At 39.2% G+C, this 16,730-nt stretch overlaps 1 protein-coding gene across 5 annotated transcripts in view; it reads left to right on the top strand.

The window, feature by feature from the left end:
• MYBPC1 (myosin binding protein C1) overlaps window positions 1–16,730 on the top strand; it is a 221,529-nt gene that overhangs the window by 140,611 nt on the left and 64,188 nt on the right. For 3 of the 5 annotated variants that reach the window (XM_073545011.1, XM_073545015.1, XM_073545013.1), the window contains 5 exons: window positions 848–952; window positions 1,172–1,360; window positions 4,312–4,446; window positions 5,053–5,457; window positions 7,907–8,272. In XM_073545011.1, coding sequence (XP_073401112.1) covers window positions 848–952; window positions 1,172–1,360; window positions 4,312–4,446; window positions 5,053–5,457; window positions 7,907–8,272 — 1,200 coding nt within the window. The remainder of the gene's footprint in view (window positions 1–847; window positions 953–1,171; window positions 1,361–4,311; window positions 4,447–5,052; window positions 5,458–7,906; window positions 8,273–16,730) is intronic. The other 2 variants (XM_073545014.1, XM_073545016.1) reach the window with 2 other exon arrangements.

Genomic DNA, 16,730 nt, shown 5'->3' with positions numbered 1-16,730 from the left:
TCTTTACTAACCAACTACAGAAAACACCAAAAAGCACGGCCCCGTTTTTGGAACAGAGATTCCTGTAACATCAAGTATGAAAATTTTGTAATACAACAGAGTAGATGCATTTTTTTAGTTGTATTTTTTTTTAGAATAAATGGCAAGTATATATGATATGTATTGTCATGGTTGCACTGTTTATGGAAGTCTGGTAACTATTAATAGGTCTTCCACGGACAGGCTTAGCGGAAGCCATTTTGTTTACCAGTTCCAGAGGTTGCCCTGGCTTTCACACTTTACCCTCTGAACAGGGATCTGGTCTTACTCAGAGACCCCTGGGCTGTGGCCATAGATTCAACTGCCATCTGGTGGAGCTAGCTGGCAGCAAGAAGGGTCATCACGTGAGGTTAATACCAAGACGTCATGTCATAGACAAAATCAGAAAAAAAGAGGGTGGTCAAAATACAAGCCAAGGTCAAACAATGGGATAAATCAGGAAGCCACATCAAAAGTAAAGAATGGCTATGCCAGATAAGCAAACCCTACCGCCTGGCAGTGGGAACTGATTCTCAGGGGTTTAAATAGCAACCAGCCCCACTCAGTGCTGACATCAGGCAAAAACACAAACTAAAAGAATTTAACCCCAAAGCTTCTGAAGTGGCTTGAAGCCAAAAGTCCCAGGAATAAAACAGGACTGATGAATAATCACTTTGAGTCGGTCAATTAGGGAAGCAGGAGTAGAATGGACAAGCACTGGCAGGGATGTCACAGTTATATTGCCCTTGGAATATGCCCAACAACACACATCTATTTATTTTTTTAATACTTTATGCATATATTGCTAATACAATGTTTGTCTTTTTAGACATCCCTGATGCCCCATTAGCACCCGATGTAACCGAGGTCGGAGAGGATTGGTGTACTATGAAATGGGAGCCACCAATATATGATGGAGGATGCCCCATTTTAGGTGAGTAAATATGATCCCTATTCTCATTTGTAGCTCAGTTCAGATTGAGGCATATTAACATTTATCTGAAGTTGATCATGTGTGACATCACACATGACAAAATCTGCTCTTTATCACCGGACATCTTTAGTATGAGGGATGCAACAGTGAATTGTACATTATTTCAGAATATTTTCAATATTTTAAGAGGAAAACAACTAATTACAATTTATTTCATAGGATACTTTATTGAAAGAAAGAAGAAGCAAAGCTCCAGATGGATGAGGCTCAATTTTGAACTATGCAAAGAAACAAACTTTGAACCCAAAAAAATGATTGAAGGTGTTGCATATGAAGTCCGTGTCTTTGCTGTCAACTCAATAGGAATTTCTAAACCAAGCATGCCCTCCAAGCCCTTCGTCCCACTGGGTGGGTGTTTGTATGAAAGAAATAGCATAACATGTTACACACCAATAGCAATTTTGGGGGTCTATATGAAAGTTAGAAGTTGTAGATTCCCTCTTCTTCTCTTCCTCCTCCCCGCCACAGAAATAGCAGCATAGTTAGATATTAATGAGTTAGCCTTTGGAATCGCTTGTTTTATGAGTGGGAGTGTAAAGATAATAGCACAGGACTGTGATGATAAAATACAATGTCGCATTGTTTCTCTGATAAATCTTCTTAGCCTCTACTTGCTATCAATTAGCAAACAAATGACCACAGCAGAAAGAAATAATAAAATTAAAAAATGTATAAAATTGCACCAATCTACATATAATCCACATGTAATGAATAAATTAACTTGTGCAAATATTCATACAGCTCCAATCAACCAGCCTTCCTGATATGTCACAAAATTTGAATGGAGACCATTCAATTCTATGGTAAAACAAGCCACTATGTATGGACAATTCAATAAAACAATAGGACACAATATATCTAAAATTCTATATAATCTTTAATAAATCGGATTTAGGCAATTATAAACTTGTGCAAACAAGTGCCAAGGACATACAAAATATTGATCTAAAATCATAACATATATATATGAAACAATAATAATAATAAAAAAGAGGCCTGTCAAAAGATTGTAGTAGATTAATGATCTATCACAGCATCACACACATATTGATATAACAAATGTGCATAACTGTAAACAGTGATATATTTAAACAAAAAATATATATGTAACACAAAAGTGATTATACCCACAATTGGGTTATAAAACTAATATAATTCTACATCAATAATATGCCATTGTGATAGACTCACATCCCAAAGTGATAACCCATAACATAACACTCAATAATGTGTGAGCCGATTAAAGATGTTACATACCCGTGATATAATGACAGCCTCTAAAGTAATGCCCGGACACTCCCCGACGCGCGTTTCGGAACTGGCGTCCTTGCTATCAGGAAGGCCGGTGATAGCAGTCATCTCTCTCTTTCTCTCTTCTGTAGTGTATGAACCTTTATTGTCAGCCAGGGTCTTATCTATCTCTCTTGCCTGTAGTGTGTACGTTTTTATGGTCAGTGGGGTCCTCTGTCTTTTGCCTATAGAGTATAAACCCTTATGGTTAGCGGGCTCCTCCCTCACTCTCTTGCCTGTATAGCGTAAGCTTTTATGATCGGCAGAGTCTCTCTTCTGTAGTCTATATATTCTTATGGTCAGTGGGGTCCTGTCTCTTGCCTATAGAGTGTAAGCCCTTATGGTTAGCAGGGTCCTCCCTCACTCTCTTGCCTGTATAGTGTAAGCTTTTATGGTAAGCAGAGTCTCTCTTCTGTAGTGTATAGGTTCTTACAGTTATTGGGGTCCTCTCTCTCTCTCTGGTCTGCAGAGTGTAATCTTTTATGGTCAGCAGGTTCCTTTCTCTTTTTTCTGTAATGCGTAGTCTCTTATGGTCAGGGGTGTGCTCTCTTTCTATTTTGACTGTAAGCTCTTATAGTCAGCATGGTCCTCTCTCTCTCGCCTATAAATTGTAAGCTCTTAAGGTCAGTGGGCTTCTTTCTTTCTCTTATCTACCCCATGTGTATTTTCCAAACAATTAAAAGCTTTCTGGCATTGAGATTGAATTAATTAGCCACAAACAATTTTATTGGGGGGGGAAATTCAGTAACACCAGCAAATTTGAATTCCAAAAGATCCACTCATTTTTAATGGTATTTAATTGCAATGGGACTCGCATGTATTTCAAGAACAGGGTCCTGAGAAGCACCCCCTCAGACACTGTTAGCGGAGAGTTGATCATCATATAATCATTTATATGGAAATCTTGACCCCCTTCTCCAATGACAATAGCATACGTTGTGGACCCATTTTCGAATCAGACTCACAATTAAAATCTTAATAAGTTCTGCATCTACTATACCTTTGTGGCATATCCTCTGATGAGAAGACCCTAGTGAATTTTTGGTGAATTTTTCAAGTCTACACAAGGTTACCTTGCAGGATAACACCTGGTCAATTCCACTGTTTTACTCCAGTAGGGTCCATCAGATCTCGTTACTGGTGTCTATTATTTTACTGGAAAAAAAAAGCACAGAATTGTGCTCTATTTTTCCAATGAACATGACGGAATATGCAATATAGTCTACTAAGAGATCCTTCAAGTAAGATTAGAGCAGAACCTTACAGGTTGATATTAAAATATAATTTAAACCAAGATATAACAAAAAATAAAAATATTTTTAAAAAATGTGTAAATTATGTTTGCTTTCTTTCTATAGTGGTTTTATGTTTATGCAGTGTTGAGCATTATCACTGGGTGGTTTCACATTAGCGTTTCAGACCGCAGCGTCGGCCTGCGCACGGCCGCCGCTAAGCTCCACTCCCTGCTGTGCCTCCTCCGGTAGCTCCGCTTATGGGCGCATGACGCTGCATGCGACCTGCGCTCCCTATCTTTAGCACTGGGGATGCAGGCCGTGCGCAGGTATGCGTTTGGCGGTGCATGCGTCCTTTTGACGGTGCGCCGAGCGCACCAAATTGCAACAGGTTGCGTTTGGTGCTGGTAGACGCACCGTCAAAAGGACGCATGTGCCGCCAAACACATACCTGCGCACGGCCTGTGTCCCCAGTGCTAAAGATAGGGGACGCAGGTCGCATGCAGCATCATGCGCCCACAGGCGGAGCTACCGGAGGAGGTGCGGCAGGGGCGGGGATTAGCGGTGGCCGTGCGCAGGCCGACGCTGCGGCCTGAAGCGCTATTGTGAAACCACCCTAAAATGTCATACGTATTAATTAAATTGTCAATTCATTCTAAAACTGGAGAATAGGGTTACTGCTTACTAGCTTACTAGGCAGATATGAGTCTCTGACAGGTTAATGTTTTTTATTATATTAGACTGCATTGATCTATCCTTTTTTTTCTTTCCTTCTAGCTGTCACAAGTGCTCCAACCATGTTAACACTAGATGGAGTAACTGACAACACAGTGACAATGAAGTGGCGTCCCCCAGACCACATTGGTGCTGCAGGCTTGGATGGCTATGTCATTGAATACTGTTTTGAAGGGGGTGAGTATACAACATTTGCATTTATAATCCACAAAACAAACAAAAATTAATTATAAAAGAGTATCCTCATGGATATATCGTTACATGCATATTATACATGGTTCCAAACAGATTAATATTATTTTAACTTTAAGCATAGTCCAGCACTGTCTTGGGTCTTAATATGGGCATTAACTGGAATGTTCTTACATTGAGTGATATATTTATATTATTAAATCCATCCTACATCAGGTAAGTACATTGATTAGACTGCAAGAAAATTATGTGCAAGTGAGTTGGAAAAGCAACATTGACATTGGTTGCAAGCATGTTGTGAAAAGCATTTTTTATTATTTAGTCATTTCTGACCCTTATACACTCCTTGCTTGTGGATCAAATAGTCACTTTCGCTTACATGATTTTCTAAACTACACAATTATCTAATTGACCAATAGTGCCAAAATGCTGACACTAGTGTAAGTGCTTGGTTTGATGCTTGCATAGATTAATTGTGTTTGGTGTGTAACTCCAAAGTAAAAAAAAACTAATGCGCAAAGTCAGACCCAATTATAGGCCCAACACTTAATCCTAAAAACAGTATTTCTGAGGTTGGTGCCTCTTTACCAGGAGGAGATGAGAAGCAGGAGAAGCCAGAATTTACAAATCAGGAGTTGGATTTGTTAGTGGATTGTGTGTCTAAGAATGGGCCAAATATATGTGGTGCATTGTCTGCAAAAACCACCAAAGCAGAGAAGAGTAAGATATGGGCGGACATCCAAGCCAAGGTCAATGCCAAGGGTGGCAAAAACAGGTCCATCGCAGACTTGAAAAAAAGATGGAACACTCTCAAAAAACAAACCAAGAATAAATTGTTGCAAAGCAAAAAAGAAAGTAATGTGGAGAATACAGTACTGCCTGAGGCTACAAAGGATCTGTCTGTCTTGGAGCAACGTGTGGAGGCTATGCTACAGCTTGAGGAACTAGAAGGAACCCCTGACAATGAAGATGATCTACAAAATGATGTATCTGGAGGTAAAACAAACAGTAAAACTGAATTTTTGCCATGTGTTTTTTCAATTGTTGTTTATACTGATTAATGTGTTAAAGGTATCCACCTCATATAGTGGAGTTTGTTATATATAGCAGTTGCTTTACTCTCCCAGCTTGAAGCAGTCTTTTTAGATTAAGTCCTATAATATTATTGAAAACTATATTCTCCTTGAACTACTGTGGATTAAACACGTTCCCTTATGTTTCTAAACGTAGTCATCCCAATAACCATGCACTGGAATGATTGTAACAGGAATCTCCCAGAAGCATTGTCCCTTTTAAGCTGTTTGTATGGGCTTTCAGGTCATAGGAATAAAATGATACCTTGATATCTGTGATCCAAATTCTTATTACAGACAAATCCACATTTTTCCTAATATGTAATTGAGCTGTTACGATCTATGGACCGTACATAGCTCTCCCTGAGAATCTGCCTACACGGCATATTTAAAATAGAATGGAGGGCAGTATTACCAGTGTAAGACATGTAATAAATGACAGTCTGCTCTCATGATCTTACTGCAGAGCTGTGTTTGATTATAACTAACACAGTACAGCAAACCTGAGCTTTCTCTCATTACAAACATATCTCTACCTGCAGCTCTCCTCTCATAGTACTGTCAACTCAGCTGTACTACTCTTCCCCTCACACAGGCTGCCTGTGAGATGAAATCTGAAAATGTATTAGTTGTACGAGGTAATCAAGCTCCATTGTGCAGCAGTGCAGAGGAGAGCTACAAATGCAGATGTGTTTGTAATGGGACTAAGCTCAACTCTGCTGTACTGTGCCAGTTATAAACACACAAACCTCTGCAGTGAGATCAGGTGAGAAGACTGTCAGCCATTACATGTCTCACAATGGTTGCATCCACTTTCTTTCAAAATAAGTCCCGGAGGCAGATGTTCTGGGAGATTTATGATTGACCCAGAGATCTTAACATGCATTTCTCTGGAAAAAGACACTGGATGGTAGATATCAATGTATCACTTTATTTAGCTTCCTATGACCTGCATGCCCTTATAGAGGGCTTAGGAGGATTAATGCTACTGACTGATTCCTTTTAAGAACATATCAGTATTTAAGCAATTGCAATTTAGTGTCTTGTACGTATGTAAGTAAAACATTTGCTTCATAAGTTTTCATTGTGACACAACTTACATTGTGAGCAACAAAATTTCACTGTCTTCAAGGTGTAAAAAACAGAGTAAGCAAAATGTATTGCGGAAGCTGCCTAAATAAAATGGAATTAGCATATTAATATGCTTTTATTTGAAGACTGTCCTGAGGTTCTGATTTAATACCACTTCTACTGATCTCAGCACCTTTGCTACCACATTTGCTACATCAACCTCCCTGTGGCCGCACATCACCAGTGATGTGTAAGAAGGAGGCTGGCTGAAAGGCTCATTTCATATCAGTACTATTCTCTATCCATTAATCAGCTGTGATGGAAAAGAGGACCATCTTGTCTATTGAAAAGAGTCAGACAGCCAGTCCTCTTCATACTGTTACTGAGAGGGAAGAGAAAGCTCTCTACCTGTTTCAGAACAAAACAAGAGTGTAGGTGGAGGATCTAAAATCAGAACATCAGAGAAGTTTTCAAAATAAAAGTAGAGTAGTAAGTTATATTATTTGGGCAACAGTTTCTCTACCTGGGAAAGTCCTTTAATGTACAAGTCTATTCAAGAACAGAAAGTTCAGCTTTTCCCCACAATTCTGGAGCTCTAACAAGTTTCACTTATCTAAAATCCTGAGAATAAACAAAACCTGGCACTCAACTTTATTTGCTGATTAGTAAAGATTTTATTGCGTAGTCAGTGGTACAAATAGCAGACGTTTCGGTCTAACTCGAGCTTCATCAGTATACCGACTGCTAAAGTGGATAGGTCCTAGGGATGGGATTTAAATGCTATTATTCCCCTTGAGCCTGTTGAATTTCCTCCTGTACGTAGTGTCACTTAGAATAGACACCTTCCTGATGAGTAGCGTACTGTGAGGCTAGTAAGTCTCCGTTCTAAAATCTTAACCTATGAAAATCATTGCTATCGTCCTTCGTTGCAACTGATGCCTACTAGCTATTGTTACTCTAGCCTTAGCTCTAACACAAGCCACTTGGTAAAAAATACTTCAGCTGTCTATTGCATTAGCTTGCCCCAAAAATAAGCAAACTTATATTTGTAGACTAATTAAAAAAATAGGAAAATCCCATAAAATAAATTAATCCTAATTTGAATCCAATGAAAAATGGAGACACCTGCTCTTTAGTGTTTTCTTAGGCAGTATGTATAAAATTATTGCTTTGCACATTGCATTATACATGTGCATACTGTTATTTTGTTAGTAGTAAAATGATCCTGTTAAAGCAAAGTTTTATAGCCTGGAGAATATTTGTATCAATGAGTATGTCTGAGGTTGCCCCATCTTTACCAGGAACTCCAGAAAAGCCAACACTTACTGATGAGGAGCTGAACACTTTAGTGGATAACATTGCCAAACTAGGGCCTCAGCTATTTGGAGCCCAAACAACCCCAGCAGATAAGGATAAAGTGTGGGCGGACATCCAAGAGAAGTTAAGTGCTGTGGGGGACAAAAAAAGATCAATTGAGGATATTAAAAGAGCTTGGAATAACCTTAAAAAACAGACAAAGAAAAAAATAGATCACAACAAGAAGGTAATGGAAAACAAAGAGCAAAAAGCCAACTTCATTGAGCTAACGCCCATAGAGAAGAGGGTGGAAGTTATGTTACAAGACAAACAAAACTTTTCTGAGGATTTCCAGGAGGAGCCTGATGAAGGTAACACTCATATTCCCCGAGACTTCTTGTTGGGCTATGTATGCATGCTTTACTAGTGTTACATTCTTATATTGATTAATGTACCTGCAGCCAGCTTTGAAACTGCTTATCTCTAATGCAAATTAATTCTATCATATGTTATAACATTTGCTTTGGAGAAATGCTAATGCTCTCATACATTTTCTTCTGTTAGTAAATTCCATGCCAGTCCAGACAAAAATTAATTGTGTAGAAAAAGCCCTTTAAAAATGTTTAAAGTTTTAGGGCAAACAATTTAAATGGATGGGCCTTCTAAGAATATTTACCATTTACCCACAACATAAGAGATACATGTCTGATCTCTATGGGTCTGACCCTTAGCCATCATCAATCCTAAAAATTGGGGTCCCTAGTTTGAATAGAGATGAGGTCGTACATGCGTACAATTCCATTATAGAATTGAGAAGAGATAGGTAGATATATAGATAGATAGCAGCAGTCTATCTCTATTAATTCAATAGACAATGGACTGATAGTGAGCATGAGCGACCACCATCCATTCAAACCTATTCTCAAAACTGGTGAAGGATTTGCATTGGAGCCACCAGTAATCAGAAATACATTCCCTATCTTGTAAATGGATGAAACATGTACGGTAATTAGCAGTCTGTTCACTTTAAATAAAAGAAATTCATTTATAGTGGTTGTTCAACCGAAACTGAGAAAGGAAAAAATACAGTATACTCAGCATACCAATACCTTACTACTCTTCTAAAGGGGCTTTCATGGTCCTTGATGGTCTCCCTGCTTCCTCTTTGCTTGGCTGGATATGACTGCTGCAACCAATCACAGGATGCAGAGGTGTATGATACATTGTGTCCAGTGATTGGTCACATGCTTATCCAGTTGGTAGAAGAAGCATTAGGCCCAGCAGGGGGGGCCTGGGTAGCACTGGAAGAGGAACAGTGGGGGATCGATGAAGTAAGTTTATCTTATATTTTTCTTCAGCATGCTGGGTGATTTTATTAAAGAAATTCAAGGGTGGACAATCCTATGCATATGAAAGGCTGGTGCCACGATGCAACTTTGGCCATGACACCTGTTGCACAACCAAATTTCGCTAGGTGATGCTACAATACAGCAGTACAGCAGTGCAAACAAGTGAATGGGATCACATTGCAACCTTGAGGGTTCTGAGACCACAACAAGTAAAGGCCCATTTACATTTAGCAGTGCACCAGCGATCCCGACAAGGATACGACCCGGTCAGGATCACTGGTGAATCGCTAAATGGTCGCTAGTGAGCTGCCACACAGGCAGATCTCACAGCGATGTAGCGACACAGCAGCGGTCGTTACTTACCTTTCAGACGTGGCGATCCTGATGTCCTCCCGCCCGCGTCCACGCGTCGCTCGTCGGCGCCAGCAGGAAGCCCATCAGGAAGCGCCCGACGAGAAATGGAGCTGCATGATCTCGCGCGATCAACGACAGACAGCGGGGGAGCCGGTCGGAGGTAAGTATCACACATAGCGATATCGCTGCTGCATCACAAAATCGGTGACACTTTAGCGATATCGCTAGCGATATAGCTATGTGTAAAGGCCCCGTTAGTCACACTAATTCCAATCACTTTGGATTTTTTGTGGACAGTCACAGTACCCTCAGGGTCCCAAATAGACCACATTTACTTTTATAGTGCTTCAATGTACATTAGTAGTGACACATAGCAAACTTTTGCTGCATGACTGGTGTTGCAGCCAAAGTCACCATGTAGTCTTAGCCTTGATGCTTAAACAACAGTTTAACATTTACATATACAGTTGGGAAAAAAAGTATTTAGTCAGCCACCAATTGTGCAAGTTCTCCAACTTAAAAACATGAGAGAGGCCTGTAACTGACATTATAGGTAGACCACAACTATGAGAGTCAAAATGAGAAAACAAATCCAGAAAATCACCTTGTCTGATTTGGCAAGATTTATTTTGCAAATTATGGTGGAAAATAAGTATTTGGTCATTAACAAAAGTTCATCTCAATATTTTGTTATATATCCTTTGTTGGCAATGACAGAGGTCAAACGTTTTCTGCAAGTCTTCACAAGGTTGGCACACACTGTTGGTGGCATGTTGGCCCATTCCTCCATGCAGATCTCCTCTAGAGTAGTGATGCTTTGGGCCTGTCGCTGGGCAACATGGACTTTCAAATCCCTCCAAAGGTTTTCTATGGGGATGAGATCTGGAGACTGGCTAGGCCACTCCAGGACCTTCATATGCTTCTTACAAAGCCACAGTTGATTTCATCACACTAAGCTGCTTGCCTATTGCAGATTTAGTCTTCCCAGCCTGGTGCAGGGCTACATTTTTCTTTCTGGTGTCCTTCGACAGCTCTTTGGTCTTCACCATACTGGAGCTTGGAGTGTGAATGAGGTTGTGGACAGGTGTATTTTATACTGATAACAAGTTTAAACAGGTGCCATTACTACAGGTAATGAGTGGAGGACAGAGGAGCCTCTTAAAGAAGAAGTTACAGGTCTGTGAGAGCCAGAAATCTTGCATTTTTTTAGGTGACCAAATACTTATTTTCCACCATAATTTGTAAAATAAATCTTGCCAAATCAGATAAGGTGATTTTCTGGATGTTTTTAAGTGGGAGAACTTGCACAATTGGTGGCTGACTAAATACTTTTTTTCCCCACTGTAGATCCACATAAAAAATGAGTAAAAACTCGTTATCTTGTATTCAGTCTAAGCCATAGCCTATTTAATTGCTAAAAATTGCATCCATAATTCTACAGCTTACAGAACTGAAATCCTGCACCATTTATAACAAGCTTAAAAGGGGATCTTCAAAATCCTATCCCAATATGCAGTAGGTATAATAATAGTATTGGCAAATAATTCCAATTAAAAATGTAGTATAGTTTTTCTAATTCACTTTGTTGTTTAACCCATGTGCTGGGCATTGCAGTAGCTTAGGTATCCATGGTTACAGCCACTCAATACAGTTAGTTAGCTGTTAGTGGTCGTAACCATGGATACCTAAGCTATTGCAATGCCCTGCACATGAGTTACACAACATAGGTTATCAGGAGAACTATACCACATTTCTAATTGGTTGTATTTGCAAATATTATTACACCTACTACATGTTGGGATAGACTATATGAGATGGGAATACCCCTTTAATATCTGCACAGAGCAAGCTTCCTATATTCTGGAGAAATGTATTTGTATACCAGGCAATGTTGAGTTAGAAAAGAAGAGACTTCATTATTAAAGAAGACGATCGCCAGAATTTTCTATGTCTGCGCTACTGCTAAATGCTTTCAAAGCTTGAGCAGAAGAGAACACCACTGGGAAAGCGGTAACATCACTAAATCACATGAATGCCATCATCTTTAAGGCTCTGAACAGGCCGAACGCCAAGCTCAGTGTTTCCACACCTCGTGCTTGGGTAACAAAGGGGGGATGAACTAAGCTGTGCAGTAAGGAAAGACAGAACTCAGCATTTTCTATGCCAGTGCACATTGGTATATGGCACCTTAGGAATGTTACCTAATGGTGGCAAACTTCTCTATCAATGTGCAAGATAGCAAGTTTATCAACTGTTTCAAATGAAAATTAGTATAACTGGTGATAGAGCTATGGCATAATATACAGACTTTATTTTATTGGGAAACTGGTAGTAGATTCATGTTGCCTGAACCACAGCCAGCATGGATAAGGGTTTGGCTCCGTTATTGTTGCTGTGTACGTTTTATTCTATAAAACATAGTTTTAAAAGCTGGCCAGGGACTATGCTTTGTGGGTGAGGCAGGTCCCCGGTGGCCTCTCCCCGCCCTGCTCTTTTACTCTGACAGGTCCTTCTCTTTGCACATACATAGGAAGAGACCTGTCAGTCTAGGGAAAAGGGGTTGGGGAGAAGACAGCAGGGTCCTACCTCCTGGTCTGCTGGTGTAGTCAATTTAGTTGCATCCTCCTCAACTTTTTTTTTTAAAAAGTATGTTTTTTTAAGCATTACACAGTAAACCATGTATAGCTCCAATAGCAGAGTCAGTCTCTAACTGATACTGCCTGTGGTTTAGGCAAAATTTATCAGCTGTCATTTTCCCTTTAAGATCAATGCAGGATAAGAAAAACACTGCATTTACAAAGTTACCCAACATCTTATATAACTAATATGTATAAATATATTTTAATTATGCTCAGGGCTGTATAGGCTTTACCTAGCCAAAATGGATTTAAAACTATTCTTATTACTATCACATCAACTGTTATACTAATATGCAATATTCATACTTTAATAAGTAACCATTATTATCATTTTTATATGACAGATCAATAGTACACATAAAAAGAAGCAACTTTGTAATATACTTTATCAGAGAAATCTGCTACTTTCTCTGCCAGGATTGATGTTTTTTTTTTTTTTTGTCTTTTTCAAAATTCTCAATTCACAGTAAAAGGTGCATTCAGTGAAGACAGATTTCTCCATTAGTGAGTTAGGAGATGGAAGTTACTACCAATAAGATGTAGACGGGACAGGGAGGAGCTCTGACTCTCTCCTCCTCCTACTTCTCTCCACTAAAAAGAATCATATCAGCAGCAGCTGCCATCTCCCATCTCAGTAATGTAGAAATCTGTCTTCACTGAATACAGATTTTACCAGAGAATTGAAAAATTTGAAAATAAATGATCAGTCCAGGAGGAGAAAGAAGCAGATTAACATGCACTATTGATTTATGAAATAGAAATGAAAACATTGGTTACAACCAGGATGTGCGTGCCAGTGATGAAACTGTGCCCCATCACATAATGCAATAAGATTTGACTTATCAAAATAGTAATATTTACCATAATAAAAATGCATGATTTTTACTGTTCAGTGGTTATTTGCATCCCTCCTATATTGTCTCTAAACAATCAGCTGGCTATATTTCCTAAAATGTGGTTTTTTTGCAATACGTTAACATCATCATTCTGTTTACACATCACATTTATTGATCCATAACCTTCCCTGAGGGCAGATCGGGACGTAGTAAGTATTTTAAGATGCTGATTTAGGAAATGTGTCATTTGTAGCTAATGTTTTCTAGTTAGTAACTATAACTAACAAGATAAAATGGATTTTCGTTGGTATCATTATGGAGAAAGGCAGTTAGATATTCTTAGATACAGTATAATCACCACTGTTGTAAAAGATTTAACAGTCTTCATCTTTCTAACGAGAAGTGAAATAACCAAATTACGAATTGCTTACTTCTCAGGATACTGAAAAAAATCATTATCCATTATTTCTACTGTTCAAAATGTTATACTCACTGCTTGAAAAAATGCAACTCCCCTTGGATCTTTTACTAATGAAGTTTAGTCAAGTATTAAAAAAACAAATGTATCTTACTGGTAGAAACCAGAAAAAAAAACCTTTATTTTGCTATTTGCACATTTTTAGTTTTTGCAGCAGATTTGGCAGGAAAACACGTGTTTTGCCATGTTTTTCATGTGTTTTTCCTTTCATTTTTTTCTCACTCACTTAGTTCAGGTCTGAAAAAATACTTTAAGGCCTGAGTCACCCTTGCGAGTGCAATGCGAAAAACTTGCCCGAGTCTCTCGCCTCAATACCCGACACTGGTGCCAGCGCTTCGGACCGGAGCGTTTAGCTGCATAGAAAGACATGCAGCCGCACACTCCGGTCCCGAGGAACATGGTCTGATCATACCACATCTCCTGGGCAGGGGAGGACGCAGAAGATTATACAGGCATTACAGCAGGGGATCACAGCTGATTCTTTCTTTCAGGTAAAACACTGCTTAAAAACAGTCAGCGAAATGTTTTGCCTGACAAAAAGAATCAACTGCAATCCCATACTGTAATGTCTGTTTAATGTTTTGCTTCCTCCCCTGCCCAGGAGCTGTGGTGTGATCAGACACTGTTCCTGTACAGTCAGACACATCCATTACACAGTACACAGCGGGGGCACATTTATAAAATTAGCTCAGCACAGGAACATTTTTTTATTAACACATCCAATTGTGGATCTTATTTTTACTCCAAAATCTATTCATTAAGCTGAACTTTGTTCTTGCAGCAACCTCTTTAAATTATAATTTTCCAGAAGCTAAGATTGAACAGCAGACTATGTATGCATTTTTCTACTATGCATACAACATATATTTTCACATATATTCAAAAAATATTGAATATTTGATTTTGTCAGCTTTGGCAAAAGTAACTTCAATAACTTAAAATGATTCAAATAATGTGATGTATAAAACAGAAGTCCTCAAGTAGTTCCTTATGGCAAAATTTGACTAGAAAGCTGCTTCACCATCTCACATAACAGCTCATACATATATATTCATTTCTATCACTGCTTCAAGTTCCCAGATGCTTTCGCTTGCTTCTTTGTCGCTTATATACATTTGAGTGATTTTTCCATGAGCAACATTTGGATGGTACAACTGAAGATGATTGTCAACCTGCAAAATAGTGGAAGATACTATGGAAGACATTACAGTATGTAAGAAGACCATTGCTTTTGCTATGTGATCGTTGGAATTTCATTATAACTATATTATCGTGATGCTGATTCTCCTGCTCTTCGATGAATTAATAACTCAGGATATGGAATCTACAACAGACAAGCTGATGAGAAAAACCTCATGGAATGTTGGAAGAAGACCATGAGAATGGAAATACCTCACAGATGACTTCTCGTTGGTGTTCTTTTCAGGCTTGTTTTGGAAAGAAATGCAAAAGAAAAATGTAGAGCTATATGGGTATAATTATATAAGATCAAGCTACTTTCATCTTGTAGAATCCACTTAAACAGAAACAACAGATCACTTGGGAAATGAATAAAGAACCACACTAGCATGTCACATCCGTATTTATTAAGATATCAGGTGGCCCTCTTACTGCTGCCTGCTAGGGCAGGGATGGAACTCCTGGACTCCAATACAAAATAATGCAACAGGACGCTGCCATGTGCCATTTTTAATACCGGACTTTTCTGACATAGGATAGTTGCCACTTAGCAAACTTATCCAACAGAAACACTGAATACAATTACCATTGTTACAGCACTGGGCCAGTCTTAATTTTTTTTTTACCTTATTGCAACATTTAGACAATGAAAATAGAGATTTAATCTGTAAACAATAATAGCACTAACATGCTTTATTTCATACAATTCGCAAGAAGCTGATTATCGCAAAATGTTTTATATAGTTATTAGCATTCAAACACAGTGCAAAGCCCCATTTACACATTAGACTAATATTGGCCAAAACCACCAATACCGACAGGTTTGGCCAACACTCTGATCTATTTGGCGGCCCCAGACAGATGATTCTCGTGAAAGTTAAAGGGAACCTGTCACCAGCAATAACACTGTTAACCTGTAGATATAGGGTTTTAGCTGCAGGTTAACAGTGTTATGATGCTATTCGGCGCCTGCACACAGCCAAATGCAGCGGGGACAAAATGATCTTTATTTTCCCCGCCAGCATTCGGTATTCAGTCATAGGGGTGGGGGCGCCGTTTCAGTCACCGCTCTGAGTATGCAGAGTGGTTGTTGTAACCCCACTTCCAGCCCTGAATGACATAGGCTTGGCATTAGGCCAGGCTGTCAGTCAGGGCCGGGTGTGCAGTTACAGCGGCCGCTCTGCATCCTCAGAGCGGTGACTGAACTGGTGCCTCCCCCCATGACTGAATCCCAAATGCTGGCAGAGAGAATAAAGATCATTTTGTCCCCAATGCATTCGGCTACGTGCAGGTGCCGGACAGCATCATAATGCTGTTAACTTGCAGATTAACTGCATATCTGAAGGTCAACAGCGTTATTCCAGTGACAGGTTCCATTTAAGGATCCGGTATGTCCAATTTCAGACTGTCCTTTTGTTCCCTCTGAGATAAACTACTGCCAAAGATGTCTGACAGAGACTCTCTAATAAAGAGCACAGGAGTGCTCAATAGAGCGAACGCTTCCATGTATGGGAGAATTAGCCAATCTAACTGCCATATAAGGTATATGGGGGCTTAAATTAGAATTATTGAGCTATATTTGTTTAGATAGATAGACAGATAGATATGGGATAGATAGAACTAGATGTGATTGGGTGCCGTGGGCTCTACTTTTTACCTATATTACGTGCTATACCTGTTGTGATTTATGTTATATTTTGATTATTTACAACTCATGCACAGGACAATTTTAGAAGTTGGTGGAAAAGTCATATGTTCAGTGGCAAATATTAGATTAAATTCAATCCTAAGTCATCAGAATGGTCTTTCCTGGAGAAAGTCATTGTGAATGGCCTTCTTGATCTACCATGACTGGATCGGATCCTGTCCTTTGCACTAAATATACAGTTCATGCACACAACCATAATACAGTAAAGAAATTCAAGCAAAACTTTGCTCACTGTTCACAAGCTAAAAGTTATGTGTGTAGATTGGAAAATATACCTTTTTTATAT

This window comes from Dendrobates tinctorius, unplaced genomic scaffold, assembly GCF_039654945.1.
Source record: "Dendrobates tinctorius isolate UK_male_01 unplaced genomic scaffold, ASM3965494v1 ptg000139l, whole genome shotgun sequence".
In the NCBI taxonomy this organism is placed as follows: domain Eukaryota; kingdom Metazoa; phylum Chordata; class Amphibia; order Anura; family Dendrobatidae; genus Dendrobates; species Dendrobates tinctorius.
Note: the sequence above shows the minus strand (reverse complement) of the source record. Positions and strands in the feature narration are given on the sequence as shown.